This window comes from Vanellus vanellus (genome assembly GCF_965231255.1).
Source record: "Vanellus vanellus genome assembly, chromosome: 1".
NCBI lineage: Eukaryota > Metazoa > Chordata > Aves > Charadriiformes > Charadriidae > Vanellus > Vanellus vanellus.
In genome coordinates, this window is record NC_138905.1 from 121,625,751 (window position 1) to 121,653,586 (window position 27,836).

The window sequence follows — 27,836 nt, forward strand, 5'->3', positions numbered from 1 at the left end:
CAAACCCCTTGCTATGGCTCCTCTTACTAACCAATCCTCTACTGGCCCCTTGTCCCGAAATACCTAAGAGCCAATGGCGTGGGAAAACCCGGGACTCCGGGGAGAGGCCAAAGCTGCTGGATTGCTGGGGGGCACATCCATTAAGGACCAGGTTAGCCCAGGAGCTGCTGAACGCTTGGATTCCTCTTGGGACTGTGGTGACTTGTGGATAGCAGGCGCACTCTGCTGATTCGTTTTCATCACTGTCAACATGGTGATCAAAGTCTTTGTAGCCACATCTTCGGGGTCTACAGCGGTAGGTGTCTCATTTAACATACTTCTCTTTCTGCTGGGATCAGGTTGGTAAATCAGCCTAGAAGATCCCAGGACAACCTGAATTTGCATGGAGAACAAAACGCTGGATTTCTTCTAGTCTGCATTGCGCACCTTATTCTTGAAAGCTACTCAAGACGTAGAGAATTCCTATTAATACAGGCTTGCTTGTATGCGAGGTTTTACTACAGGTATAATATTTACATATTATCTGTCACTTAATAGATTTACTTCTGTGTGAAAAAATACGTGCAGTATATATTCACTGAAGAAGGAAAAAGTGGATATTGCATTTGCATAAAATCTAAGGTAGAAATTGATGTATTACAGTAGAAATTGATGTATTTGTTTTTAAAAGAGACTTTAGGACACTGCTCCTGTGAAAGGGGAACTCTGTCTAAGAAAGAGCTTGGAGCCAAAATAAGCTGAATAAAGTTACGCAGAAAAGAATTCTTCTACATCCCCCTCTCTTTCCCTATTTCCCCCCCCCCCCCTTGTTTCTTTTTTTTTTTTTTTCGTTTTTTTTTCCCCTTATTTTGTGTGTGTGTGTCTTTTGAAATGCTATACTGATGATTTTCAGTATTGAGATCTGCTGTAGCTGTCAGCATAGCGTATCAGCTGAAGGGAAGGGCATGTGAATAGTAGGGAGCTTGGAAGTCCGTGGGAGGTGGGAACCGGGAAAGGACTGTTTCCTTTTATATCCAGTTCCCAGATCAGCTCAGATTGCAGCTTTCCTTTGGCAGTCACTCACTCCCAGTGACATAGCTAAACAAGCTGCCTGGTGCTTGCACATAGCTGTAACTACATCTCTGTCTCTCTGACGCCAGCTCTGTGTCTTTAAGAAGCTTCCAGAGTTGAAAAGCTCCAAGAAACACCCTGTGTCCATGGGGCCATCATCTCCAGAAAATGAACCAGGGTTCATTCACTAAAATTGAAATTGGAATACAGCTGAGGAAGTTTGCAGTTCTCTCATCAACTTTTCTCGCCAGCCTATCGCTAAGCCTGACAGTCTAAATTTACTATTGACATTTTAGCATTCCTTTTTTTTTTTTTTTGAAGAAACCTCAGGTGCAAGGGGAAAAAAGACCAGGGTGTTGGAAACTGCAGGTTTGGTAATTTGTAATTTGGCTGCCCAAGTTACTGCCCAAGTAGCTTTACAAATTGCCGTACGCTGTGCATTGGCGGTCTTTTTGCTCCTGTTTGGTCTCCTGTTTTGGTCTCCTTTGGTTGACCAAAGAAGAGTCGTCTGTACTTCCTTTGCCACTCATCCATTTTCTGGGGAACATTGTGACTGCGACTGAAATCCCAGTGCAGACACTCAGTATGCGTGTGTGTTGGGGCCATCATCATCTTGCGTGCCTCAGGCACGAACTGTTCCCACTCCCGCTATGGGACTGGGTCTGTAGTTCGGCAAGGCAGTTGTATGACTGCTTTGGTTAAACACTGACATTCAGAGATCACTTATGCAATTAAAACTAAGCATATCATATATTTAGCACTAGCTGAACCAAGATCTTTCCTCTGCTATACACATTCCTTGTATCTCCTCCCAGCTAGCCGCTATAGCTAACTCCTTTCCTCTTGGACTGTGTATGCGCTACACTGAGCAACAGGCAAGCTGTATCCAGCCTTTTTGAGCTCTTAAGCATTGCTACTGTGGTTTATTGCTGCTAAGAAAGATAGCTAATGCCAGTGAACTGTAATAGGTTTTAAGCTTATTAATGCCAATCTCCACTGTATGTTAGCAGCCCACAAAAGCTGTTAGTGAGATCCCAGACACATCCTGGAAGGAAGGGTATGGTATCTTTACACCGCCTCTGTATTTCCTCCTTTCTGGAGCGTTGGGTGTATGTATAGCTGTAGCAATCTCAGAAGGCAGCATGTGTTCAGATTACTGATATATAATTGCAATGCCAAGTAAACACAATGTTCAGCTGGAGTAGCTTTCCACATTTACTGATTAAAATGGATGGAAGGTATCCTTTCAATGAACCTTTAATGAGTTTTGGTCTATATAAAATAAAACTCACTCATGCAAGCAGCCAGTGCAAACCCCAATATATCACTAAAATCCTATTAAAAACAAATTTTATATCAGCCTAGTACAGCTTTTCGTGAGAAGAATGAATTTAATCCATGAAGAGCTTAAATTGGAAGTCTAAATTGTCCTGGAAGCACTGGTGCTGTCTTCAATGTGGCTGATCTCCATCAAACGCATGGTGTTCATTTTGAATTTCAAAAGAAGATGGGCCCGGCCTCCTCTGGTGTAAATCAGCAGAGGATCATTGGTAAAGAATGAAAAATGATTCTATTCTATGTACTACACAGTCACACTACTAATTGCAGCTGGTTATCACGTTAATAAATATGTTTTAAAAGTGAATGCAGTGAACCCAGTAACATTCTTGTGCTCTGGATCAGATGCTTGAATGATATAATTCACTGTGGCTCTAGAGCAAATCTGCAGTCTGTATTTTTCCCCTCAATGATTCAGAAATTTATTTTAAATAACTTTAGCTTTATTATCTTTCTGCTCCAAACTTAGCTGATACTGAACTATTCGTTAAGGCAAGCAGAAGTGGAGACGCTTATTTATAGCACTAAAAAGCACTAAATGCTTGGCTTGAAGCAAGCAGGAAAAAAAAATGTTGTTACTAGCCACAGAGATGCTTAGAAATGGGTAATATCCTGCAAGGTTCTAAGGTACCATGAACCACGGGAGAAAGGGGATTCATGTCTTACACAGAGGAAGTCTTCCAAACTCTTGCTTACTGGTGCTCATGGTTACAGCACCTCTAAAATCCTTTTATTCCCAGTGGTTTTGGTGACATTTTATGAACTTGCCCCCCTTCAAATCTGTAGGTCTCAGAAAGACTGATGAAAATGTAGACTATTTGAATTATGTCCTCTAAAATACAGGGCAGGGGTTCGTCATCGGTGAATCTAGCCATACATAAACCTAAGCTCAAATTTCAAATCAATTTCAAGACAAATGAGAGGCTAGAGTGTGATAAAAAAGAATAATCATCTGGAATAGGTTGTCCATGTGGTGTTAGAATCAGAAGCTGCAGCAACTCTGCCTACCAGCATTAATGTTCCTCTTGCTGTAAGTTGTTGACTGTGTACTGTTTGCCTCTGCCATGGGCAGCTGGTAAAGACAAATGCTCTGAATTGTGAGGATATAGACGATAATATCTAATTATGCATCAGGTGAAGCTAATATTATCTGTAACTCTTACACTCTAGCTAGATAATATTTATTTAAAACAGTTTTTTCTTATTTTAAGGGACTAGCAGCTAGGGATGGTGGAACTTAAGGTTTGTTGAGAAGGAAAATGACATTGATGAAATAATACCCTGCTCACCACCACTTTTCAGGGCATCTATGCCCAAGTAGTCTGAATTCTTCCCATGCCATCAGACACAAACGAGGGCACAAACAAGCTCCTGCAATCTCATCCATTCTGGGAAAACCTTTGTATGTCCTCTGTGTTGTTACGTCCTGTAATATTTCCCTCTATGGGTGCTGTTTGCTGGAGAGATTCTTTTGGTTGCCCAGCTACCTCGTGCCAGCCACAGCAGAGTCTTGCCTTATGGTTTCATAATTAGCGTGTGTCCCAAGTCTTTTGCTCTGCCTAAACCCTAGTACTTGTAAGCCTTAAGACATATTGCATCTTCTGCATAGTCTGTTGTTGTTATCATAATGAGAAACATCGTGCCTTTTCCTTATGCAGGCATAATTGCGTGTAACTTTATATTTTTCCTCAGCATTCATTTTTCATACAACCCTCTCCTCATTTTTGCTTTCAGTCCTGGTGCTGTCTGAGCCTCCTGTGTGTTATGAACCTCAAGCTGAGGAAAAATTGTTTATCCAGGTTTAATTCTAAAAGTTATAGCTACAGCCATAAGTAAGGTAATACAGAATCTCTATCTCAGTTTCCATTATCTCCTGAGAGGCACTATCCCTTTGGGGCACTAGCTATTCTAGGAGCCATATCTACTTCAGTGCCTGTGTCCAAAGAGACAAACTGAGGCTGAAATTGCAGCTGACAGCACTTGAGTACACTGGCTTTCAGAGCATGTGGTGAAACTCTTAGTACTGGCTCATGCAGATTTTATTAACCATTTATACAAACATTATCCTGCCACTTCCTCCAGTGAAGTGTCCCTCAAGCAAACCTTTCTGCCGTCTGAATGTGTTCTGCAAATAACTGTGCAGCTAAATAGCCATTAAGAAAATTACCTCTGCTGAAAAGTAAAAATAAGAATATAAATAAGCACCTTTGAGATCTGTCAGCTGCATGGCTTTTGAACACTTTGGATTAGTGTTTGCATTCAAAGGGATGTACTTTTTTTTTAGCTCACCATAAACCTCTGTTGTTGTCATAAAAATGTACAGCATGTAATGAGTAGGAAAAAGGAGACCGTTACATGTCGACGAGAATGTGTACATTCTCAGACCTGTGCTTACTTTAGGTAGAATTAGCTTAGGTATCTGTACACCATGCTCACAAATCTGGGAACAAGAGGTAACGGGGCACAAACTTGAACATAGGAAGTTTCGTCTTAACATGAGGAGGAACTTCTTTCCTTTGAGGGCGGCAGAGCACTGGAACGGGCTGCCCAGAGAAGTTGTGGAGTCTCCCACTCTGGAGACATTCAAAACCCGCCTGGATGCCGTCCTGTGCAACCTGCTGTAGGTGACCCTGCTCTGGCAGGGGGGTTGGACTAGATGATCTCCAGAGGTGCCTTCCAACCCTGACCGTTCTGTGATTCTGTAACAGAGTAAGAGGCTTCCCTCTGAGCATTGTTTTTTAGATGGAGGTGTCACTGCTTCCAGGGAGGAAAGAAAGAAGCTGGGAGGGCAAGTAATGACAGTGCTCTAGGTGCTGAGAAGCCGTGTTGAATCTCAGTTTCAAAAAGTGTGGGGGCTGCTGGAGTAGTGGGTCCAATATGTGACATACTTGCATTAGTTTTCCTCTAATAGCAATTGCTTTTAGAAAACAATTTTCTTTTTAAAGGAGGAATTTTGTTTTTCCTCTTTCCTAACCAGATCAAAAAGAAACAGCAAGAAGTAGTGGGCTTTTTGGAGGCCAACAAGATTGACTTTCAGCAAATGGACATAGCAGGTGATGAAGACAACAGGAAATGGATGAGAGAAAATGTCCCAGGTGAAAAAAAGCCTCAGAATGGAATTCCCCTCCCTCCACAGATCTTCAACGAGGAGCGGTACTGTGGGGTAAGAGCTGTTTGGAAATTTAAATACCTTCAGAGAGTCTTCTTTCATAGAAGGTGACTCTTTTTCCATGAGTAGGAAGTGTCAAACAAACTCCTTAAGACAACTTGAGATTCACTTTGAAAGAACAATTCTTAGAAAGCAATTTTTAGGCACAGAAAAGCAATGAAACAAAAGATTATTCCTTTTTAAGAGAAAAATACACACAGAGGGAAAACTGACTAGGGCAACTCTGCTTAACAGACTGTATGGATTAGCTCCTGCAGACCCAGAGCCTACGCAGGACCCTGAGCTCACTGCAAGATGTGGAGTTTGCCACCTGCGAGGAGGTCTGCGTTTTCCTCCCGCATTCTCCTGCCTCCTGCTGTGCAGCTCACTCACAAGTTGTCCTGCTGTTGGCTCTCTGCCTGCACTCTCACTTCAGCTCCTGAAGACCAAAGGCAGTACTGTCTAGGGGATACTATGGCTTCTTCACACAGTATCTCAGGATAACCAAATGTAGACTATGAGGACAGCTCAGCTTCGCTTGGAGTACTAAACGCCCAATTGTGTGGTTTGACAATACTGAGCTACTCAAGACTTAGTGGGGTTCGTAGCAAGGCTGATCTACCATCTCTGGCTGTATTGTACTTTGCTTCTTTCAGTTTGTTGTGCGTGGTGGGTGTTGATTTTTTGTTTGTTTGACACAGACTCATCTGGGCTGCTAGGAAGTCAAGTAGATGTCTGAGGCACCAGGGGCTGTGTACAGGAATCTTTCTTTTCCATTATATTATACAAATAATTAGAAATTGTAGTTGACCGGAATAGTTCTAGTAGGTGGTTTGAATTACTGAAATTATATTGCTTATTCAATAAATATCCAACTCTTCATAAGAGAAATTGTAACGCTCATCAGATGCTTTTACATTTTCATATATGCGTGTAACAGGTTACTTCTCTTGAGAGAGTTTGTTCAAATCAGTGGTAGTTAATACTGTACCAGCATGAATATTAGGATTGTGAATCAAAAGAGATCTCTGAGACAGTTTTTTCTCGTAGTCTGGGTGGAAATATGTAGTCTGGAAAGTACTCTGATACGATCGCTGAAATGAACTTGCAAAGTACTCTGAAACGCAGATCACATAGTGAGCCCAGTTTTAAATTACTCCACAAATCCAGTGTGAACTACTGCAAAGGTTGTTTTGAGAGAGAAGGGATTTACATGCCACTAAGTTTTCAGAATTAACTTCAGTGCTCTGAGAGCAAAAGTTTCTAGTATGAATAACAGAGTGCAATTGTTTCCTCATTTTCTCATAGGTATCTTAAAAAAGAGAACTTGGTAGGTTAGAGTTTGTGTGCATTCCAACATCCAGTCTGCACCAATAAAAAGTATAATTTGATATATCTTACCCTGGATTTTGTGGCAGCCAATGTTGCAATAAATATTTCTGATATTCCCTGGAGAGTAATTGCCTTACAACGTGTTGCAGCTGGTCAGCCTTGCCAGTCAATGATAAACGTACAGTTTTTACTCCATGTCTGAAGCTATTTCAGGAAGCCAAATAATATACAACTTATATACAAATAAATAATAATATAATAATATTATACAAATAAATTTAAGTTAAGAAAGAGTCCTTTGCAAAGACACTTCCATGTGGAAAGGGGTCCAGAAAGCAGTTGCAGCGATTGATTTAAAAACTAAATCAAGTTTACAATTAGTCCGAAAGTATCCAGAATTCTAATATACACAGCTCTCAAAGCTTATAGCTAATGATCCCAATGGGTGCATAACAAAGATTAATTGATAGCATCATTATTTCTAAATGAATAAGGTAAGAAGATCCATATCAGTGGGGGAAGGTGCCTTAAGGGAGCTGCACAGTGAGTGTGAAGTGGGATTATGTGGGCTGGTTGAGAACATGGCCAGGGGCTGGCAGACTTTTGCAAAATTCCTCCAAGTGACATGATGTTTTCTGCAACATGTCTAGAATATAAAGCTGGGGGTTTGGATTCTACTTCATTGCATGACTTGTGCAGGTCCAACAGACGCAACGTTCTGAAATCCAGAACTGTTTCACGCTGTTTAAGGTTTACATGGTATACCTTAACTATTCCCCTGTGTCCTACTTCCTTTTTCCTCAGCCACGTTATTAAAAACAGGGCTGAGAATTGCAAAGGTCTGTCTGAGTCATGGACACCGGTCCAGTATCCTGAATTCATGAAAGTCCCTTTAAAATATGTTGCTCTTGTTAGTACAGTCTTCAAGGGCCTCAGTGTTGTGGCATCTAGAAGCCTTCAAATTTGTAGCCTGGGTATATGCAGCCAGTTTATACCCATTTTCTGGTATGCTAAAGTCACCCTTTTAGCTTAGACAGCTCAAGTCCAATGCATTTGTAAATGGGAATGATATCCTCTCTTAATCTTCATTTTGCTATGCTAAACAAGTCAAGCTCTTTACACGTCTTTTTTTTTTTTTTGTGTGAGACATTTTCTTTTTATTCTTCTCCTTCCTACTAATTTTTTTCTTTCCTCATTCCCAGGTGGTCCTTTGGTTTTAGGTCAAACTTGTTGCATTTCATTTCTGCTCATTCTCCTTTCTAAGATCGATCTTTTCATTTGCTTCCCTTCCTATCGATTGTTCTGTATTTTTGGTTCCCATTCACACACGCGTGTGTGTATACACATTAGCAGCAGGCTGACCTGGGACCACTGGCCTTGGGACATGAAAATTCAAGCTAAAAGATTTCCTTCCTCACCCTGAGAAAGAGGGATTTGGAGGGAGACATGACAACCTTCAAATATTTTAAGGGCTGCAGCAAAAAGGAATTAATTATTGGTCTGAATTCAGTATTGGCCCTGCTTTGAGCAGGAAGCTGGACTAGATGGTGTCCTGAGGTCTCCTCCCACCTGAATTATCCTGTGGTTCTAGGATTTTGTGAAATATATTCTGCTTCACACCCACTGGAGGTGGGACAAGATGTACTGAGCAAAAAATGCAAGAAAGAAAGCTTAAGTCAGACATCAGAAAAAAAAATACGTAGTTTTCAGGAGGTTGTCTCATTATCTCAATTAAGGTCATTACCAATGGATTGGAGAAACACCTATCAGGAATAGTGTAGTGGTTCCTGCCTTGGAGAAATGGTCCTCTGAGATCTCCAATCCCGTCTTCTGCAGTTCAGTGAAATTTTGGGTGTGGGGGTAAGGAAAGAGGGGATACTGGGGACAGGTGAGGAGGCCTTCTTTTTGTGCTGGAATAGAATGACATAATGAGCACGTAAATGCAGTCCTGTTGCTAATCTGCTTTTCAGATACGTAAGAGTATCTGCATCTTCTGACTGACCCTGAAGAGCTGCTTCACCTCTTAACTTGTACTGTCAAATGGAGGTTTCTTACGGATGCAGTTATGAAAATACAGCAGCTGTGAGCAGCTTTTCTGCGAGGTCAGAGAAGCTTAAGACTGTCTTGTAAATAGCTTGAATCTTATTTTTCTTTCAGATATTTAGTATTGCCACTTGAAGAAACAGATTAGAAATGGATTCATTTTGTATGTCTGGCTATAGCACCAATTTCAAGTATCCATTCTAATCCATCAGTGTTGGCAATTATGTTCTTATTTGATCTTTTTCTTAAGCTACTTCTTTGCTCATGTCTAGACAGACGTCTGCATCTGTGTCACTTTCTAAATATATTGAGCACTCTGTTGCTCTTGTCTTTGCTTTTGCTTAACAGAAAAACCCTAGAAAACTAGGAAGGAAACGGAATGAAAACTTCTGGTTTCCTCTGTAAGCTGAAACCTATGCTTTTCTCTGTAAATTGAAATCCATAGAATAAAATACACATGTACGTGGGGTTTTTTGTTGTGCTTTTTTTTTTTTTTTTAAAGAATCTCTGAATTATTAGGTAAGACTTTTATTTGATGTTTCATATAACTGCTGAAGTCAAATATATGGAAATCATAGGGATCTCTGGAGGTCTGTACTCTGTACTAAAGCAGGGGTACCTTTAAAGTTAGCTTATGTGGCTCGGGGCTTTGGCTGTCTGGGTTTCAAAAGCCTCCAAGGATGCTGTTTCCATGCCTTCTCTGTCCACTCTGACCTGGTGCCGTACTACTCATGTGGGGAAGAACTTTCCACTGATGTCCAATTGGAGTTTGCTGTTTGGCTGTCTGGCCTTTCCGCAGTGGTCATACAAGGGATGATAGCATAGAGTGTGTATGTGCATATGCACTCACATCAGAAAGAAAACCTCACGGAGTCTTTTTTTTTCTAAATATGTTTCACTGTATTTTTCAAAGACTAGTCCCAAAGACAAATGACACTGCTACCCTCTGCCTACACCATTTATGTCTTCTCATACAGATATAATATTATTGCTTACCTGAAATAAATTGTTACTGCTCATTTTTCTTACTACCTGCCTTGGGAACAGTTATCTTTGGTCATTCAGTGAATGGAGATGCGAACAAATCGCCATTAGGAAAGTAAGAGTGCAAATACGCAATACAAAAACTATTCCATGATCACTGCAGTCATGCTTTTACCCCATGCTAAATGCATAATAGCTTGCTCCTCAGTGTAAGCAAGGTCAAGTGACCTTCCATTTATTGTGAGATACCACATTTACTGTGAGATGTCATTGTGTACTACCAGTTGCGAAGGAGTACTTGATATGATAGAAGATTGCATCCTCTTCTGATAGGGAGTTCATCTGGTCATTCATACATCTTGCTTGTGCCCTCAGATTTGGTTATCTACAAGGCTTTTGTGTCTCTGGAGATTTTTAGTACACTTGCCAACTGCTGCTTTTCCTCGGGAAAGCAACTAACAAGGCATATGAAATATCAACTCCACTTCATGACCCTTCCTTGTTCTATTCTTCTCTTTGTTTCCCAGCTATTGACATGTTGTACCATAGTTTGCTTAGGCTGTTTTATGAGTATATGGTATGCAGGAGGACACAGGTTTCCTGTGTTCGTACGGCCTGTCAAAGGGCCATGTCAAATCCCCGCCCTTCGAATCGCAGAAAATCCTCGTGTTCTTGTTTGCTGTATTGCTCCTAAGTTTATGGGTAGACTTCAGACACTGGCTTTCTTAAATACTTAGGGCAGACTTGGGTTAGATAAGGAGGAGAACCCACAACAACATGAAAACAGCAAAGAGATGGTTTGCGAAATGGGTGGTCTGGAGCAGCAGTAGGTCACCTGCCTGGTCAGGGCAAATGTGCTCTGGGGCTTCTCCCAGATCGGGCAGTTCCCACTGCCTGTAGCTAGGTCTGTGTGAAAGCTCATCTGTCCCTTAGATAAATCAGTGAAATGGGCTGTCGTTTATCCTGTCTGTTAAGCTATGTTGCCTCTTCCAAACTGGACTGAAATGTCATTGATTCCAGCCTTGTTGACATTAAGGTGACTTCTAAACCATCCACTCCAGCCTTTATCTAGGATTAGCCTTGGCCAATAATTTATTCTCTGGAAATACTAAAACAGCCCAGTAAAAAAACTCAGGTCCTAACCCAGCTTTACAAACAAGTCTCAAGGATGAGTCAGCACCTTATTATTTACAGGCTTCTATTTTTGGAGTTATTTGGGATGAGAAGGAGGATGATAACACGGTCAAGGCAGTAGTCTGGGACTCAGCAGACATGCGCGTTCGGTTCCCTGTCCTACACAGAGCTGCTGTGTGATTGTGGGCCAGCCACTTACGCCCAGAGTTTCTGTTGAGATCTTAAATACATGTTGATTTTTACCTGTGTAAGATGCGAGTTGTGAACTTCCCAGTAACAAACTGGTGGTAGCGGGGCTTCCTTAACTGATGGGAAAGTTGTACAGGTGAACACAGTAAGGACCATGCAAGTTCTAGGTGGTGGGATAGCAGCCGTCCCTCTCGTCTTTTCAGTTATATTAGCACTGAAGAGAAACTGGGCATTTAACATAATGATTTATAACTTCAGTTCACATTTTGGCTGGTAGATATATGTCAGAGGGAACAACATGGTCCTTTGCTAAGTTTGTCTGAAAAGTAACTGCATTTTCTAACCAGAGCGCCTTTCTTTAAAACAAACAGTTTCCTCATTATCATTTCACTCATGCTATTATGTTGACTGTTGCCTTTTGTTTGCCATAAAGCTGTCCAGGGTTTTGAGGGCTTATTTTGTGTTCTTACTCACAGCAAGTTTTATTTTAACATTTAAATGGGAATAGCTTTGCTTTGGTGGGTACAGTTGAGGCACATTAAAATGAGACACTTAATTTTATCTGATTCTGACATAGATGTGATATAATTAAAGTGTAAGTCTCTGGAGAGATTTGCCCATTTGTTCATTTTGCCAGCCAGTGTGAAACTCCCTTTATCAGAGTTTTATTCCTGGGGCTTAGATAATGCAGGCTCTTGTACAAATGCATAGTCATTCTCATCAATATAAGAAAGATTTGCCTGCTCTAGTCTCTTCCTCCGTGCTTTTTGTTTGATTTTTGTTACCAATTCTTGTTTGTTTGTTCCTTTTTTAGGATTTTGAATCCTTTTTCTCTGCTAAAGAAGAAAATATTATTTATTCGTTCCTGGGTCTTGCTCCTCCTCCGGGCACAAAGGTATGCACTGCTGTCCTTCCACGGGGGCCATTTATTTGATTTTATTAAAAGATGAAGATAGGCACTGACTCAGCATGTCAAATAAGGGACAGTGACAAGCATTACATTAGATGCTGGTACATCAAAGTGTTCTTAAGGCAAAAAAAAAAAAAAAAGGCTGCTTCAGTAAATATCAGAAAATACTTATCTTCCCTTTTTTCACTGGAGGCTTGTTACCATGCTTCCAGCTGATGAATTTTTATGTTGCTGTTGACACAAAGCAATATTTCGTCATCTTCAGCTTTTCAATGATGCAGAATTTCCTAATGCAATGTATAGGTTGTGTTAATTACAAGACACCTTCACTTCCCTCTGACTGCATCAAACCTTGGGCAAACAGGGTTTGTACTGGCCACCAACAGTGGGACTGGGGTGTGGACCTGTTCCATCCTCTATGCCTACACGCAGACTAGCACCATAGGGTTCCCTCCCTCTGCCTTGGGGAGATAACGTCTCACCCAGGACTTTGTGAAGTCCCTTCGGCAAGTCTACCTGTTGTTCTCCATCCACTGTATTTTGACAATGTTCTAATATATTTCTGGCAAAACAAAAAGGTGTTTATTTGTTTTTTTTTTTTTTTCTTTTTTGTGTTTCTTTTTACAGAAAGCAATGTGTTTTATCTTTAACAGAGTCTTCTTCTAATTAGAAGTTTTATAACTGAGATCATTAGAGCTCTCTTATCATAAGATCATGTTAGATGATAATCAAATGTTGCCAGCTTTAATGTGGCTAATTCAACAAAAGAAATGAATCAAGAGAGCGATGAGCCAGAGTGATAGCAGGGAACCCTGCAGCATTGTGGTGACCTGGCTGAAGAGCTGCCCTGGAGCATGAGATCTGCTTTCGGAAGGTCCAACTCTGCTGTCAACTGTGTAGCAACTTTGGGTGAAACACTGTTGTAAATGTCTCTGGTTTTCCTCTTCTGTAAAAGCAGAGGGAAAAATGAGCCTTTGCTAAGTGCTTTGAAAGCTACAGATGAAGAGATACCCAGGGGAGAGCCACAGTTGCTATAAATGTCTTTGACACTGAGTCCCTGTATGATAAGGAGCAAGTGATTTAAACTTTCTGCTTTAGCTGTGCCATCTCCCACCAAGGGAAATAAAAATTACTTGCCTACCTCACAAGGGTCTTGTGAGAATTCATTTAATTAACATCCACAAAGCCACGAAAGGCTTAAAGGACTGCAGGTATTACATATTATAATCATTATAAAAGATACGTGGAGAATCACTGAGATAAAGAAAATTGCATTTTTCCATCTTGCCACTTCATTTATTATCTGCTCCTTCATGCAAGGTTCTTATAGATAATGTGTCTATGAAGCAAAGTAACAATTTTTTTAGAATTCATTCATTCACTTCGGTGGGCAGAGGCTATTACAGTTTCTACTTTGTGACAACTTTGTAAATGTTGAAAATAATATGTTCAGTATGTTCTGCTGGGCAGATAAGTGTTAGTGCTACTGATTGCAAGCACGTATGGTTTACGCTGATTAACTGCTGCATTGGTGGTAGTGATTGTTTCAGGCTAGAGAGTGGAAATAAGTAAGAGTTTTTGTAAAAAATCCATGTAAAAGGTGGAAGTATATTTACATTGTTTCCCTTTTAGAATCTGTTCCTGAATTTGAGAGAGACATATACAAGCATTTTAGCATTTATTGGAGAAGTGTTTCTCAGCATCTTCACTGCACGACGGTATGGCTGTGCTTTGTCATACAAATAACCTTGCTGCACTGCTTCTGCTTTCTTTTCATTAGGCTGTCAGTTCAACCTTAGCATGAAGTACAATGGATGGCTTGTGACATTGATTTCCAACAGCATGAATCTGGAATAATAAGTCAGGTGTGGAAGAGATGATGATGATGACACATATGACAGGGTTTCCTACTAATACCTTCTTAAATAATTGTTGGGGTTTTTTTGTTGTTTTTTTTTTTTTTTTTTCTGGAATATGATGATAATTTATAAAAGAAGCAGTCTACGATGCATCTAAACACACAAAACAGTCAGTAAGCATTTGCTTTCTATGGGTTTTTACCTCACTGAGACATTACAAAGACTAATATGAAGCTGATACACATTTTGTACTCTTGCTTCGGAAGATTCTCTTTCCTGTTCCATCCGTCTTTTGTCTCACATTGCACCAGCAGTAGAGAAGCTCTTTAATGACCATGATGCTATTTCACAGCATAGTCTACTAGGATACTGACGCAGGACTGTTTTGAGCCTATTTTCTAGAGCAAGCAGAGGAAATTTTTGCTATTCTCTCAACAGATTATAACTTCCCAACAAAATATTTGTAGTTAAATTCATCGCCACGTCAGCCTGCTGAGTGCAAAATAACATGTTTCAGTTCTGCAGATTCTCATTTTTGTAGCCATGACTTCTCTCTGTCTTAGGTGGCTACAACTTACCACCAGACCGACTTGTCCAGTGTTTACATGGAACTGTTAACTGCTAGGTATTGGAGCTGTGATAGTGCCAGAGCCTAATGTGCAGGCTGATCTACACTTACAGGGTGAGTCTGATATGTCTAGGACACATCAAAGTTGTCACCAAGGTGCAGATTGACTCTAAGACACACGCAAAGAAGATCTGCAGCACATAGTCTTTATTTATTTATTTAAGTGCCTTCTTACTTACAAGAAAAGCTGTGATTGTTTCAGTAGGAAATAGCAAATGGACATCAAAGTTAACCAGACTGGCTGGAAAACAGGCTGGGGGCAGCTCCCTGAGTAGGCGCCTACCCCACCCTGCAGCCAGCCATGTTCACCCCTCTGCTAAGGGTTCTGGTCAGGTACCGCTGTACAAAAGGCCAGTTGCTGTGTCCATCACCGTGTTTCTGGATCCAATACAATGAAGCATTTAGATACCTGGATGACAGATGGAAACTTCTGCAGACTTGGTGGAAAAGCCAAAGCACTAAATGCTAACTATTTGCTTAGATCACGGTGGGAGTCAGGCAAAGATCTTCACACTTTTTTCCTATGCACCAAGTACATTTTTATCCTTAAAGGGTGCTACGTGGCCATAAAATTCAGTGACATTACAGGAAATCGATACACATTTTTGGTACTTCAGAAAGCATCAATTAGCTCACATCATCCTCTCTCTCCTGTTGTCTCCGCATCACACTAGTTATCGTGTTTTCTAAAGCATCATTTAACGAGGATGAGTAGCACAGTTTAATGTGCCTAAGAGAAAAGCAGGCATAGTGTTTGTGTTAATAAGTTCTTTAGTTTATTAATATGAAATACCTGCTCACCTCAAGGAATAGCTGGTCTAGAATACTTCTAACTTCTAAACATGTTTCATGGCAGGCTGAGATTTAAAGGACAGCTGTGCTTTATGCCTGACCCAAAGATCACTCAAGTTAGTGGCAGATTTCTGAATGATCCCATTTAATCTTGGATTAGTGGCATGAACACTGATGTGCCGATTGTATACATGTGTACATTTGAGCTATAATCAATGTAGTTTGTATGTCTGGGGTCAGGTGGTTTGTCTCAGCTGCCCCCAAAGTTGGGTATGTTTCTTTTTAAAGCCCCCATCACTTTTATGCTTAGACTGAGACTGTTCTCAATATTCTTGAAAACGCTCTGAAATACCGGTAATGTGTGAACAGCCCATTAAAAACTCCAGCTGCACTGCTTGTTTTCTAAAATGGCACAGGTGAATTGTTTTGTCAATGAGATGCCTGTTACTTAAACTGACAAACGGTATGCTGTATTACTTCACCTTCTGAGTATCTTAGCAATGTTTGAATACAGGTAATTAATTGCTTTTTATTTTCAGGGACAACCAGTTTTTTTGAGAACTTTATTAACTGATGTGGAATGCTGCTTCCGTTTCCCAGAAGCCCAGAGAGCTGGCAGCTTGTAGCCAGATCATTTAAGTTTGCAATTATCCTGTGAACTCAGTGAAGCTGATTTACTTGAGCTGAGGGTCTGTTTTCAAATCTTGTATTTACTTAAATCCTTAATCTTAGTATTCTTGGTCTTAATATCCATAATCTTGATATCCCCAAATCCGTAGACACTTGAGCTTTAGTCTTTTAGTTGAAGAAGACTTCTACTAAGACTGCTTTGAATTACAAATTTACAGTACGTGCATTTGATTTAAAGAGAAAATGACCTGTCAGGGAATCTTTATAAGTAGTGCTTCATTTTAAATGACTTAAAAATTAAATGTTGTGTTTCTATGGAGAGCTAGTATAATGAAGATTTCTAAACATCACAGTTCCCCATATAATTAACAAGAACTCTGTATGTGTGTGTGCATGTGCATGTGTTCTGGCTGATAACACACTGCTTCTACAGTTTAGTTCTTTCAGTTACAACTTTTTAAACTTTTTTTTTTTTTTGCCTTATGCTCTGAGTAAGTATATGATTCATCTGAGATAGTTTTACACAATAGGTTCATTTTAATTAGATGCCATCTTCAGTCTTTATGGATTTTATGTGTCTGCCAAAAATATTGAGTACATCATAGATTTTAAAATGAAATGTTAACATACAAGCTGAAAATAAATATCTAACCAATTTAGTTTTCATTAACACTGTCCTTTTCATCTTAGGAAGTACTACAAAGAAAATATCTGTAAGGAAGTTATTTGCTTAAGAAAAAAAATGTATTAACACAATGTTGCACAAGAGAATTTAATTATATGTCTGTGTTACTACGTATTTTAATCTTTTAATATTGTTTTAGCTTGTGGGGGAAAAGGAAAAGATAAATTAAGCCGAACAAATGTGTCTGTAGATCTGTTTTTAATAACTATGCCACCAGCATCAGAGTGCACTGAGACCACAGTTTCATGTGTACTTGAAATGAGACAATATTTCCAGAAAAAGTAGTCTTTTCTTCTTCCTCCTTCCTCTGGCTCCTTCTGCTTACTCCCAGCTGCTCATTCCTCTCCCCAAGCATCCCCCACGTGCTGGCAAAAACGTTCATGCAGCTGTGTAACGGAGTGCGCAAACTGTGCGAGATACAGAAATGTTTTTCTTTTTAAAGCTTTAATCTTGATCAGCCTCCTGCTCCAGTTCACCGTGCAGCCCTGGAAAGGCTTTTTGGCTGCCAGAAGGGCAGGGGCAGTGCAGAGCCGGGAAGGGCTGCAGGGAGGGCAATGCTCGCTGCTGCTGATAGGGTTTTTTTTTTTTTTTTTTTGCTGCTGTTGTTTTTCTGGGCAGAGAAAAAGAGGAACTTGTGAGCCTATGTGCCTACTCTCTTTTCATTGCAAGCTCCTTACATATAAAACGTATTTTCCATGATTCAGGAGAAAATTGCCAAAAGGGCACCAAATCTTACAGACAGTGAATTTTCAGGAAAAAGATGAAACTGCAGAAGTATTTTGTCCATCTTCCCTCTGTCATGATAATCTGCTTCTAAACGTTCCTAACCTCCTTTCTATCATTTTTGTCCCCATCCAGCAGAGCACCTCAGCAGGAGGGCATGTCCTATACCGCACACCACATCATGGGACAAAGATCCCTAAGTCAGCACTTTCCCAAGTCTGCTGTGGGGCTAAAAGCCAGATAGCTGTGCTAGTGTCACACTTCTACTGGCTAAGTACACTGGCTGAAAAAACCATGTATGATGAGGACACTGGAGGAGGACTTGCGAAGCTTAAAAAACAGGGGATTATGACTTGGGGCTTTTATTTAACTGTAGAGACAAATGAAAATATGGAAAAGCAGAAAACCCAAAACCAACCAGGTGGATGCATTGTAAGGGCTTGGTCACAGGTGTGAGAAAGGAGCTCGTCTTCTCTCAGGGACGTGCTGCTCGTAGGACTTTAGGATGACACAGGACAGGATCTCCCCGGAGCCCAGTTCTTTGTTGCTGGAGCCAACCACACCAGAGACACCTCTCAGAAGTGGTCAAATTCCCTTTTAATGAATTAAGTCCTTTGCCTCTGCTTTTCTACTAGAAAGCTCTTCCAAAATTTCACACTGCTGATAATTAGAATTTTTATTTACAGCCGGTTTGTACTCATTTTGCATCTACCTCAGTGCTCTTCCTTATCCTATCCCTCCCTGATGTTTACTCTGATCTATTTTTAGAGAGCCATCATATCCCCTCACAGCATTACTTTCAATAGATTAAAGTAATGAAGCTTTTTTTGTCACCCTTTCATAAGACAGGCTCTCTCCACTCCCTCAAATATTCCTGTAGCCCCCCTCTGCACCTGTTCCAGTCTGAATCTCCCTTTCTTGAGCCTGAGTGCCTGGAACGGTGCAGAGCGATCCAGAGGAGGTTTCGCCTTGGCCTTATACAATGACATTAATATTCGCTCTCAGCTGCACCAACTAGACCTCACCTCGTACATCTGAGGATCGCATTTATTACCTTGTTCACTATCGCATCACATTTGTGGCTCAGTTATTCTGCAATTGTTTAAATACATTCATCTTTTTCTTCTTTGATGATCATCAGCTAGCAAGCTCCCAGAGTGCAGTAGAAACATCTGTTTCTGATCTCTGTCCCAGAACTGCCTGTCCCAAATAACGTGACTTCACACTTCATGTTATTGCATTTTATCTTATTTCTGCTGTTCCACTCAAGGCCAGACAGGTCTCCTTTTATCTGACACAGTGTGTGATCCAGTGTGACCTTTCACAGCTACCTAGCTGAAAGTACAACAGGACTTAAAGAGCCTTCTAGGAGGTGCTTGTTCATGGTGCTGGAATAAATAGATTTGAGAGATCGGTGTGTGAATAGAAGAACACTTTCCTGGTGATTTTAAGCAAGGAAGTTAAGAGACTATATATGAAATCCTTTATTACTTCTGTTTTTCTCTGGCTTCTTGATAAAGTTTAATTGGAATGCCTGCTGGTGAAAAAGGCTTTTTTTCTGAAGCTAGAATGTCATCAGGGTGAGCATTGGTTTCTATTAAACTTTCCACAGTTAAAGTTAAAGAATCTACTATGCTCTGAAGAGGAAGAAGTGCTTGAATTCATGTTTTCCCCACACAAACTCCATGGCTTTACCAACAGAGCAACATGCCAACAAGTGTTCCTTTCTTGGGAAAATGTCCAGAAGGGTATATTTTCATTTGAGTCCTGAAGCAAAATTAGAAAAACACCTCCCAAAACTGTAAAGTCAAGAGTTTTATAGAAATTAATTTTTTTGGTTATATGCCCTGAAGCTAACAGTCACTTCTCCTTTGCTGCCAGGAGACTGAAAAGTCTGATGCTACGGATGAAACTGAGGCACACACGGAAGATAAGGCAGAGGAAGGAGCTCATGAAGAGGCTCAGTCTGCTCAGTCACCATCAGAAGATCAACAGGTAATTTTTGCTTTTCCCCTTTGTGGTATGAGGGCTTTACCTGTCCTAAGTGTATGAAACATAAACCCACGGGCCCTGTTAGTGTGCTTCAGGGTGGAAGACTGATTGCAGAGTGGTCCTGCTTGCCTTTTCTTCGACATCGTTGTGATACAAAACCTAGATAAAACTCCAGGACACTTTGCTCTAAATCTTGAATAACAGCAGTTGTCTTTATTTATCAGTTTCCTTTTTCTACTTGTTACCATAAGCTTTTTTTTTAATGCTCATTTGGAACCAGACTCTAGTTATGGAGAATAATTTAGGACTAGACATCTGAGTCCTATCTGTGTGGAAAAATTTGCTGCTATCAATGGCCAGCATCTGCAGTGCTCGTAAATCTAGTTGTTAATGTTTGTTGTCATCTACCAGCATCCACTGCTGTTGCAGCAAGCCAGATCTGACAGTGTCTTCTCCAGGCCATGCAGAAACTCCTGGGCAGTGCAGAATTGGAGACTGTTGTTACTGTTTCTGCCTGCATCACGGTCTGATGTTACAGTCACATGGAGCCATCTGAGTTCCTTCAATTCCCTGGTGTAATATCCTGCAGTTAGCTAACATCAGTAAAGTACTTGTGGTTGAAAGGTAGATGAATCCCGCAAAAAGGGACCATTCTGTTGTGTGCTGGTGTTTTCCTCAGTGAGGTGTTCATGTTACTGGCCAGGTTCTAGACCCAGTAGAGACTAAGCAGAAATGGGTCCTGTGTCTGGAGATAGGGATCCAGCTGCTTTCTTTCTCCTGCTGCTCTGGCAGTTTGGCATTTTAGGATGGGCTTATTTTGATGTTGCAGTGTCAGGTGACGCTCTTCCCAAAGAGGCAGGCCTACTGCTGGATCAAGCACTTACACTTGATGGGTTTCTTTGCGGTTTGGAGATAGTCCCTGTGGAATATCTGTCACAAATGCATCATCTCTTTCACTAAAGACCGAAACAAATGTGTTTTGTGGGTTTGTTGTTTTTTTTTTTTTCTTGCCATCTAGCTGCAATGTTTTTCCAGAAGAAGCACCCCTCAGTAAGCCTTTCCCCATTACCCTTTTTAACAATGACTGTACCAGTCATTGTTAGGCTGGAAAAGCACTCTTTTACAGAACCACAAGTCTCAGGTACTGGGAAGTCTCACTTAAAATTTCAAAATGGTGATGAGGAGAGACAGTCCTCAATGGGAACTGAAATTTCTCTTTAAATTATATCCAAGCACTTTTCATGTCTCTATGAATTTCAGCTGGCACGCGAGTGCCATCGAATACCTTTTTCCTTGGCTCTTAAGAGAAGCTCAGCATAAAACTGCAGTACATCCCCTGGCTGGATTAGGTTACTCGCCATTCTGGCTGGCAGTCTACTCTAATGTTTTTCAAATGAGAACAGAATGCTGGAACATGTCTGCAAATGTGTGAAGCAGCTGTGTATGAGAGGTTTTGTAATGACATAATGCAATACCACTCCTATACAACAAGCACCTTGCTCCGTTTCTCACCGAATGGATTGGAACTGTAAATGGAAAATATATTCTCCGTCAGTTTTACAAGGAGGGGAGTGGCAGAGGAGAGGGCACCAGGCAAGATAGTGTGTTTGAACAGATCTTTCTGTGGTCACGAGGGCATAAAATGTGGTTAGTCTTACAAATCCTCCCCTTTCACCTGCACAGTCTTGGCAGTGTCGAAATGTTCTTACATAAGGAGGAGGAAAAGTTTCCTGAAATCGTCCAACTCTGCTACCCACCTTCATCATGCCAGGTATATATTAGCTCCTAGAGGAATTAAAAAAGCACTGTTTCTGTTCCTGGCTCGCTCGTTTTTAGAGAGGGTACTCACCACTGCAGGTAGCAAGGTACCAGGAGCTCCTGCCAGGGACACACAAAACCCATTTTTCATCCTGTTCCACCACCCACTTACCATGTCATCTAGGACAAATCACTTCAGGGACGTGGCATCTGTCCGCCTTGCCACAGTTCATCCCAATTATCACTTCTGTTGGGATAGCATGAATCATCTGTAGAAATTCTGGTATTCTCTTTCACTACAGACAGCACACAGAGGATGAGTTTAGATGAGAAGAATAACTTTGAGGCAGCTACAGTGAGATGAATTCTGCCTTTTGTCTCTGTATCTCATTTTATCCTTATAAAAGAAAGCTAGAATAACATTCCTTACCTGGCTAGGGTTTTATTAAGTTAAATACATTTAAAGACTGTCAGATTGCCATTGGAGTATCTCCGCTGGATGTTAGGTCCTAAAGGATACATGTAGTATCAGCACAGTATTTTCAGTATTGCCCTCTCTTCCTCTCATTCTACAACCCAGCACATCTTTTTTGACTGCTTGACCGCACTGAACAAATGTTTTCTGTGTGCTCTCCCCACCCATGTCTTTTTTTTCTTCTAGCTTATTAAGAGCTGGTCTCTGTATACTGACTTCTGAAAGGGTGACCTTTTTATCAGCAGCCCGCTGTGTTTTGCAGCCAAACAGTTGCATCTTGTGAACAGTACTCAGGTCCCTTTTGGAGTAACGACTTACTCTTTTGACGAATCCTCAAATCAAACCGCCATAATTTCAACATCACAGTTTTATGTTCTGCTTCTGAATTAATATACCAGTGGGAATCAAGTATTGGCATTTTGGCCTATTTAGCACTCGGTTTCAAACAAGCTTAAAAATGACTATTTCATGCAGGGTGTAACCCAGCTGGCTGTTCTCCAGTGACTTTGCAGGAGAAATGCCAGTGCTATAGAAAAATTCTAGAAGACTCTTGATGAGGTAAAGATACCTCAGTCTTTGCCAATGAGTATAAGACAGGTAACAAAATAAGCTGTGACTGTCTCAATTGTGGAGCTGCGTGGAGGGTCCCAGATTTCAGAAGGCTCCTCCAATGCCACAGTAGCAGGAATGGCAGCTGATGGTCAATGTGGAGGCTGCGGCCCTCCCCTACTACTTCTGCTGCCCTTGCTGGGAGATGCAGGAGTCCAGAAGATCCAGCTTTTTATCTCAGGCTGGTATGGCTCTGAGGAAACCAACAAGAGACCCCAACACTCTGAAAAACAGAACTCTTGAGTCAGCAGCTGCCCCCTGAAAGCGGCAGGAATAAGTGCACAGTGTGACAGGTTGTTCTTCACACACCTCACGTTAGACTACTTAGGCTTCAGCACCTTCAAGCCTTCATTCACAAAAGCACCCAGGAAAGTCTGGAGCAGATGTCGAAATAGAAATTCTCTTACACAGAACCAGTAGTAAGGAACAGGAACAGCTTTCAGCTTGGGTCAGCAAGGGACAGCTGCACTAGGATTTCTTTAGATTATTATTTTTTTTTTCACCGTAAACCTGTTGCATAGTTTCCTTCCCTAATCCCCTCATTAAGCTTATCCTGGACTTCTTCCTGATCCTTTTTTTTCATACCTAACCCCCGTCCTCTGATGGAGAAGGCTGAGGAACCATTTTGTTCAGATATAGTTTCCCTTTTTCTTGTGTTGTCTGTTCCTTGGTTTCTGAGATTTTTGAGGAAAAGACTGTGACCTCCTATGCACGTGGCACAGCAAGGGCTCTTCTGGTCATTGGATGTGATGGTAATAATTTTTCCTTATTCTTACTATCTGAGTTTAACCTTAGATTTTAGCTTGGGGGTTAGAATATTTTTTTAAATGGTGTCCCAGTTAAATCAGTTTGCAGTACAGATTAGGGTCACTTCAGGGCAGAATTATTTTAGAAACATGTTCAAAAATCATATTATAATGCAAGTCTGTATTCTGTCTCAACAATTCCCCAGGTCATATATAAACCCTGGTACTGCAGCTCACTTCCTTATCTCAACTCATTCTATGCAAACTCATATCAACCGCTCGTGCCTTCTGCATGGTACTATTCCATTTGCCCTTTCTCTTTGGGATTTTGTGTAAGATTAGCTCTTCTCTCCAATAACCAGCTTGGTATCTAAAATTAAATTCTATTCACTGTACATTTATATTTTTTCTCTTTTATCTCTCTTCTCTTCATCAATTTTGCTCTATCTACAGTCTAAATCCAACTTATATTATTTCTTATTCCCCAGTACTGTTGAGCCAAGGCATCTGTTCCAGCCTACAACAGTTAACAGAATTGCAAGCCAGATTCCGAGTGATGATATATAACATAGATAAGACTCTGTATAATTCTGATTTAACTTTCATTTTGCAGGCCAGCTGATTACCAAAAAAAAAACCCAAAACCAAACCCACCTGAAAAAGCAAAGAAAACCCCAGCTCTAATGCTTTGCTTGTTGATGAAGCAGATTTGATTGGAAGTAACTGAGAAAAAGGGAGCTGAATTTAATGATTTTGTATGCCCTTTTCAAAGTAAAAGCTTAGCTTAAATGTGCTTTGTGAGTTAATCTGGAGGACATTATCTCAAAATAAAACCACTGAATTCCACATAATTTTCCTAAATTCAGTGTTTAGTTTCTGCTGTGTTTTGCCTGTATGACCTCTGATATTCTTTCTTTGGTCGGTCTTTTAAACATTTTCTTTTGTATCTCTTATCTAGGAAAGCAAGGAAGAACATGCAGCATCAGGGGTATAGTATATTTGGACATTTTGCTTTCATCTTTTGTTTGTGTGCATTTAATTCCTTTTCAGTCTCATTGCTTCATTCAAAAGTTAGTAAATTCGTATTCATGCTAGAGATAATTATTGGTCATATCATAGTCTTATTGTTTGGGAACAAAGGCCTTTAATCATTAAAATCTGTAAATGGAAGAGAAATTGTCTTTCACAGATTCTTTAATAAAATTTGCTAAGGACTCTCAAGACAACTATACCTTTAACAGTTGCTAACTGATACCATACTGATTGCGTTTTCAGTGATGTGAGTGGGAAAGTGGGAAATTTTGACAATTTAGGCAGTTCTGCCTGTAAAGAAAATATTTTCCTTGACAGAATTTGTAAGACCCAGGTGCAGATCCTTACACACCTTTCTGCTTTGCTCAGCGTTGCAGGGTTATGCCTTGAATATTTATTCAGTGTTCCCGGTAAAACTAATGATTAGGCTATTTTCCACTACAGACCTGCAATTAATAAGAGGACACGTTCACATCTTCCCACTTCCAAACTGCAATACATGCTTGTATACAGTTGTAGACTTACTTACACGTGCCCACCGTCAGTTATGCATTGTGGACCTGGCAGCTGAAATGGAGCTCCTGGGCCCACAGGCAAAGTGTGGGGGCTCCTGGTGAGGCTGGCGAGGGCCATTAAGGCTGGTTAGTGCACCCTGGCACCACTAACTAACGCTTCGAGCAAATAAAATACCCATTTTTTTTTTCTGTAACAAGTAATTAACTTGGATTTTGAACTGAAGTTGTAATATCTGAAAGATGTCTGTGGGCTTGCTTGGCCCTATTTCAAAGAGTGCTAATGAAAGGCACCTTTCCTGGGGGAAGATGCCAAAAGAGACAGTATTCCTCTGGCACAAGAAGTTCTAATCCAGCTAACCTGTGCAGACGTTCGTATTATGTTTCTGGCTTTGCAGGAATGATCCCTTAGCGCAATGGTTTTCCCTGAAAAGCAATGATTCAAACCAGAAATCTGGTTACAACAGGTCCGTTCCCAAGCACGTGTTTAAGCAGGATTTTACTTCAGCGACTCAGATGTGACTTTCATGCAGACAGTATGTGTCTAAGCCAGAAACCTAAGGTCTGTGCTGCTCATATGCTACCTGCAGTCCTGACGGAAAACTAATTATCTATTCTTTGATCGGTTGATTACCCCAGAAGGAAATTCCCATAATTTTTGTAGTCAAAGTAGCATATGAAGGTACGACATTTGGAGGTAAAGCTTGTATATGCACACAGGAGTGCCTTTGAAGAAGAGTTTGCTGGAAGAGAAGGAGCAGAGAAGCCTTCAATGCAATTTTCAGTTGTTTTTCAGAGTAGGACTACACTTTAAAGCTTCAGTTACTAGCTCTTAAAAGACAATAATACAGATTGCGGTCTGTGTCACAAATGCTAGCTTTCAGATAACTGTTCATTTGGTTGACTGAAGCGAAGAGCTATTGCCTTTAAATTGTGCTATTTCTCTTACATAAAAGAGAAAAATAAGAACTTCTGAAACAGAAATAAGTCTGTATTGTCTGACTCCGAATGATTTTTAGATTATTCAAGAGTCTAGCTCATGTGCCATGAATTTTGACTTGTTTACTGCTCCAAGAAAGCTTGTAATTAAAAATACTAAACTTTTTGTCTTATTTACATGTATTTCATATTCTCATTTTTGTCTCGAACATCTGTTTACAGCTTAACCACGTACTGTGTTCTAACCTCTCTGGGAAGAGGGTTCTTATATTTCAGCGGTTGCCTATTAAGTCCACAAAGCTAGAGCCCTGGCATGTTAAGAGTAAAAGCTCTATACATTACTTCTCTGTTCTATTTTTGTAAGGTCAAATAATATTACATGTGCTGGAAACAGAACAGTTGCAAAAGCAGAGGTCCGCATTTCAAAACTGTTTATTTTTCCTTCAATTCCTACATGATAACTACCACTACTTTCGATAAAAAAGGAAGAAGAAAAGCAGGAAAAGGGAGAAGAAGAGGAAGAGGTGGAGGAGCAAGAAGAGTCTTAGTAGACTTCCCTATGACACATTCTTTCTTGAACAGGTTTTCAGGTAACTGTTAAGATACCCAGCACAGTTTCTAAATGTTCTTTAACATAAACTTGAAAATTTTGTACATATTGTTGTTACATGCAATGATAAGAATGGAAAGAACGTACCAAACCCAAAAAAGGTATTGTGCATTACGCACATTACGGTTAGTCAGAACTATTGCCCTTAAGGACTCTTAGTTTTCCTCATTTCTGTGGCACTAATGAATCAGACTTTTCTACACAGCTGTCTCTGTGATCCCTAATATTCACCAAACACTGCCAGGCCCTTCGGTCCATTCCCCGTCGCTCTTACAACCTTCACCTCCCTGCCAGGCTTCTGATATCGGCTTTGGGCATTTTCCTTAGCATCTTCCTGTGGCACCCCCTAGCTCTCTGCGGTGTCCCCTGAATGTGAGCAATGCAAAGAGCAGCACGCTAGGTGTCTACTGCTGGAACGGTCAGTATATATACACTTAAATGTTAGACTCATTGCAACTTCTCTTTTGTCTGGGATAAGAATTCGCCCCTCTCCTCTCTTACTCAGCTACTGATTTCACTGAAGCTGTCAGGAGCTTCATGTCTCAAATGAAGCCCTCTCTGAAATTTGGTTGAAATGTTACAAAAAAAACATTTTTAGGGAAGGGAGAGGAGCCTGACCAGAAATACGACACACCATAAAATTACTCTGATTGCCTTAGAAACTAGGCCAAATGTGACTTTAAAACCTCAAAACAGGAAGTGTCTGTGAGGCAGAATTTGTGCCTGTATGCATGTATGAGCATCCAGCATTGCTCAAGTTTTGTCAGCACGTGGTTTCAAATTTAATTTTCAGGTTTTCTTCTTCCTCCTACTGTCTCTTCTCCTCTGCACAGAAATAAAGATCAGACAATCACTTAATAGGGGAAAACTGTTAACCTGAAAGAAAGTTGGAATTTCCAGCAGATATTCCCCTGGGTGACAGGTCTCCCTCCTGATTCTAGAAACTGTGATATGCTCTTTGTAGAACTAGCGGGATTCCCAGCTAACTCTGCCTCTGAGGTAGTTGCTGTAGGTTTCACCAACTGTATGCTGATGTGGAGACCCAGTTCCTCAATAGGACAAAAAATCCATCACTGCTTTCATGCTGCCTCTCACAAGTCTAGGTTCCTCTGTTGCATGGGAATGAGTTAATCCCAGTGGTGTCCAGTGTTCAGGCATGTAAAATCACAGGAGTGCTAAGTTCTAATCTAATTTTCCTTATTTTTGTTCAGGAAGCGCAAGCTGGAGCAGCCCCACCAAAGAAAATAAAATCACTCTCTCAAGCAAACCATCACTACCTTTCATGCCTGTAGACTTTTGAGCATATAAATACACAACAGAACAAAGACACCACTCTGTCCTACCTGTGGCCTTTATATATATATTTGGTATTCCAATTGCTTGTTAAAATGGGTCTTCTTATACCTGACTGATGATATTTGAGTTGATCGTTCTATGTTGGAGTAGTATTGTCCATGTCACATTTTAGATTGTAAGCTCCTCAGGGCAGGAACCATGTCTTTCTCCATGTTTATATACTGCCAAACACATTGCTGCCACTCAGCAGGTAACTGCGCTCACACAAGTGACGTATTCAGAAAAAAAGACATTCAGCACTGAAAACTGCAAAGGGGCTTCCTGTATACAAGCTATGTGCGTCACTTCTCCCTCAGCTGGCTTTTGAAAATGATTGGGATTTCCATTGTACAGCAGTTTAAATAAATGTGGTTTATGTCGTA

At 40.7% G+C, this 27,836-nt stretch overlaps 1 protein-coding gene across 1 annotated transcript; it reads left to right on the forward strand.

Annotated features, from left to right (window-relative positions):
- LOC309686327 (adapter SH3BGRL-like) lies at nucleotides 1-27,836 on the forward strand. The gene is made up of 7 exons (XM_082498954.1): nucleotides 1-295; nucleotides 5,366-5,551; nucleotides 12,033-12,113; nucleotides 19,327-19,440; nucleotides 23,984-24,013; nucleotides 25,994-26,098; nucleotides 27,330-27,836. The coding sequence occupies exons 1-6, from the start codon at nucleotides 251-253 to the stop codon at nucleotides 26,054-26,056; spliced, it is 519 nt and encodes a 172-aa protein (XP_082355080.1). The 5' UTR covers nucleotides 1-250; the 3' UTR covers nucleotides 26,057-26,098; nucleotides 27,330-27,836.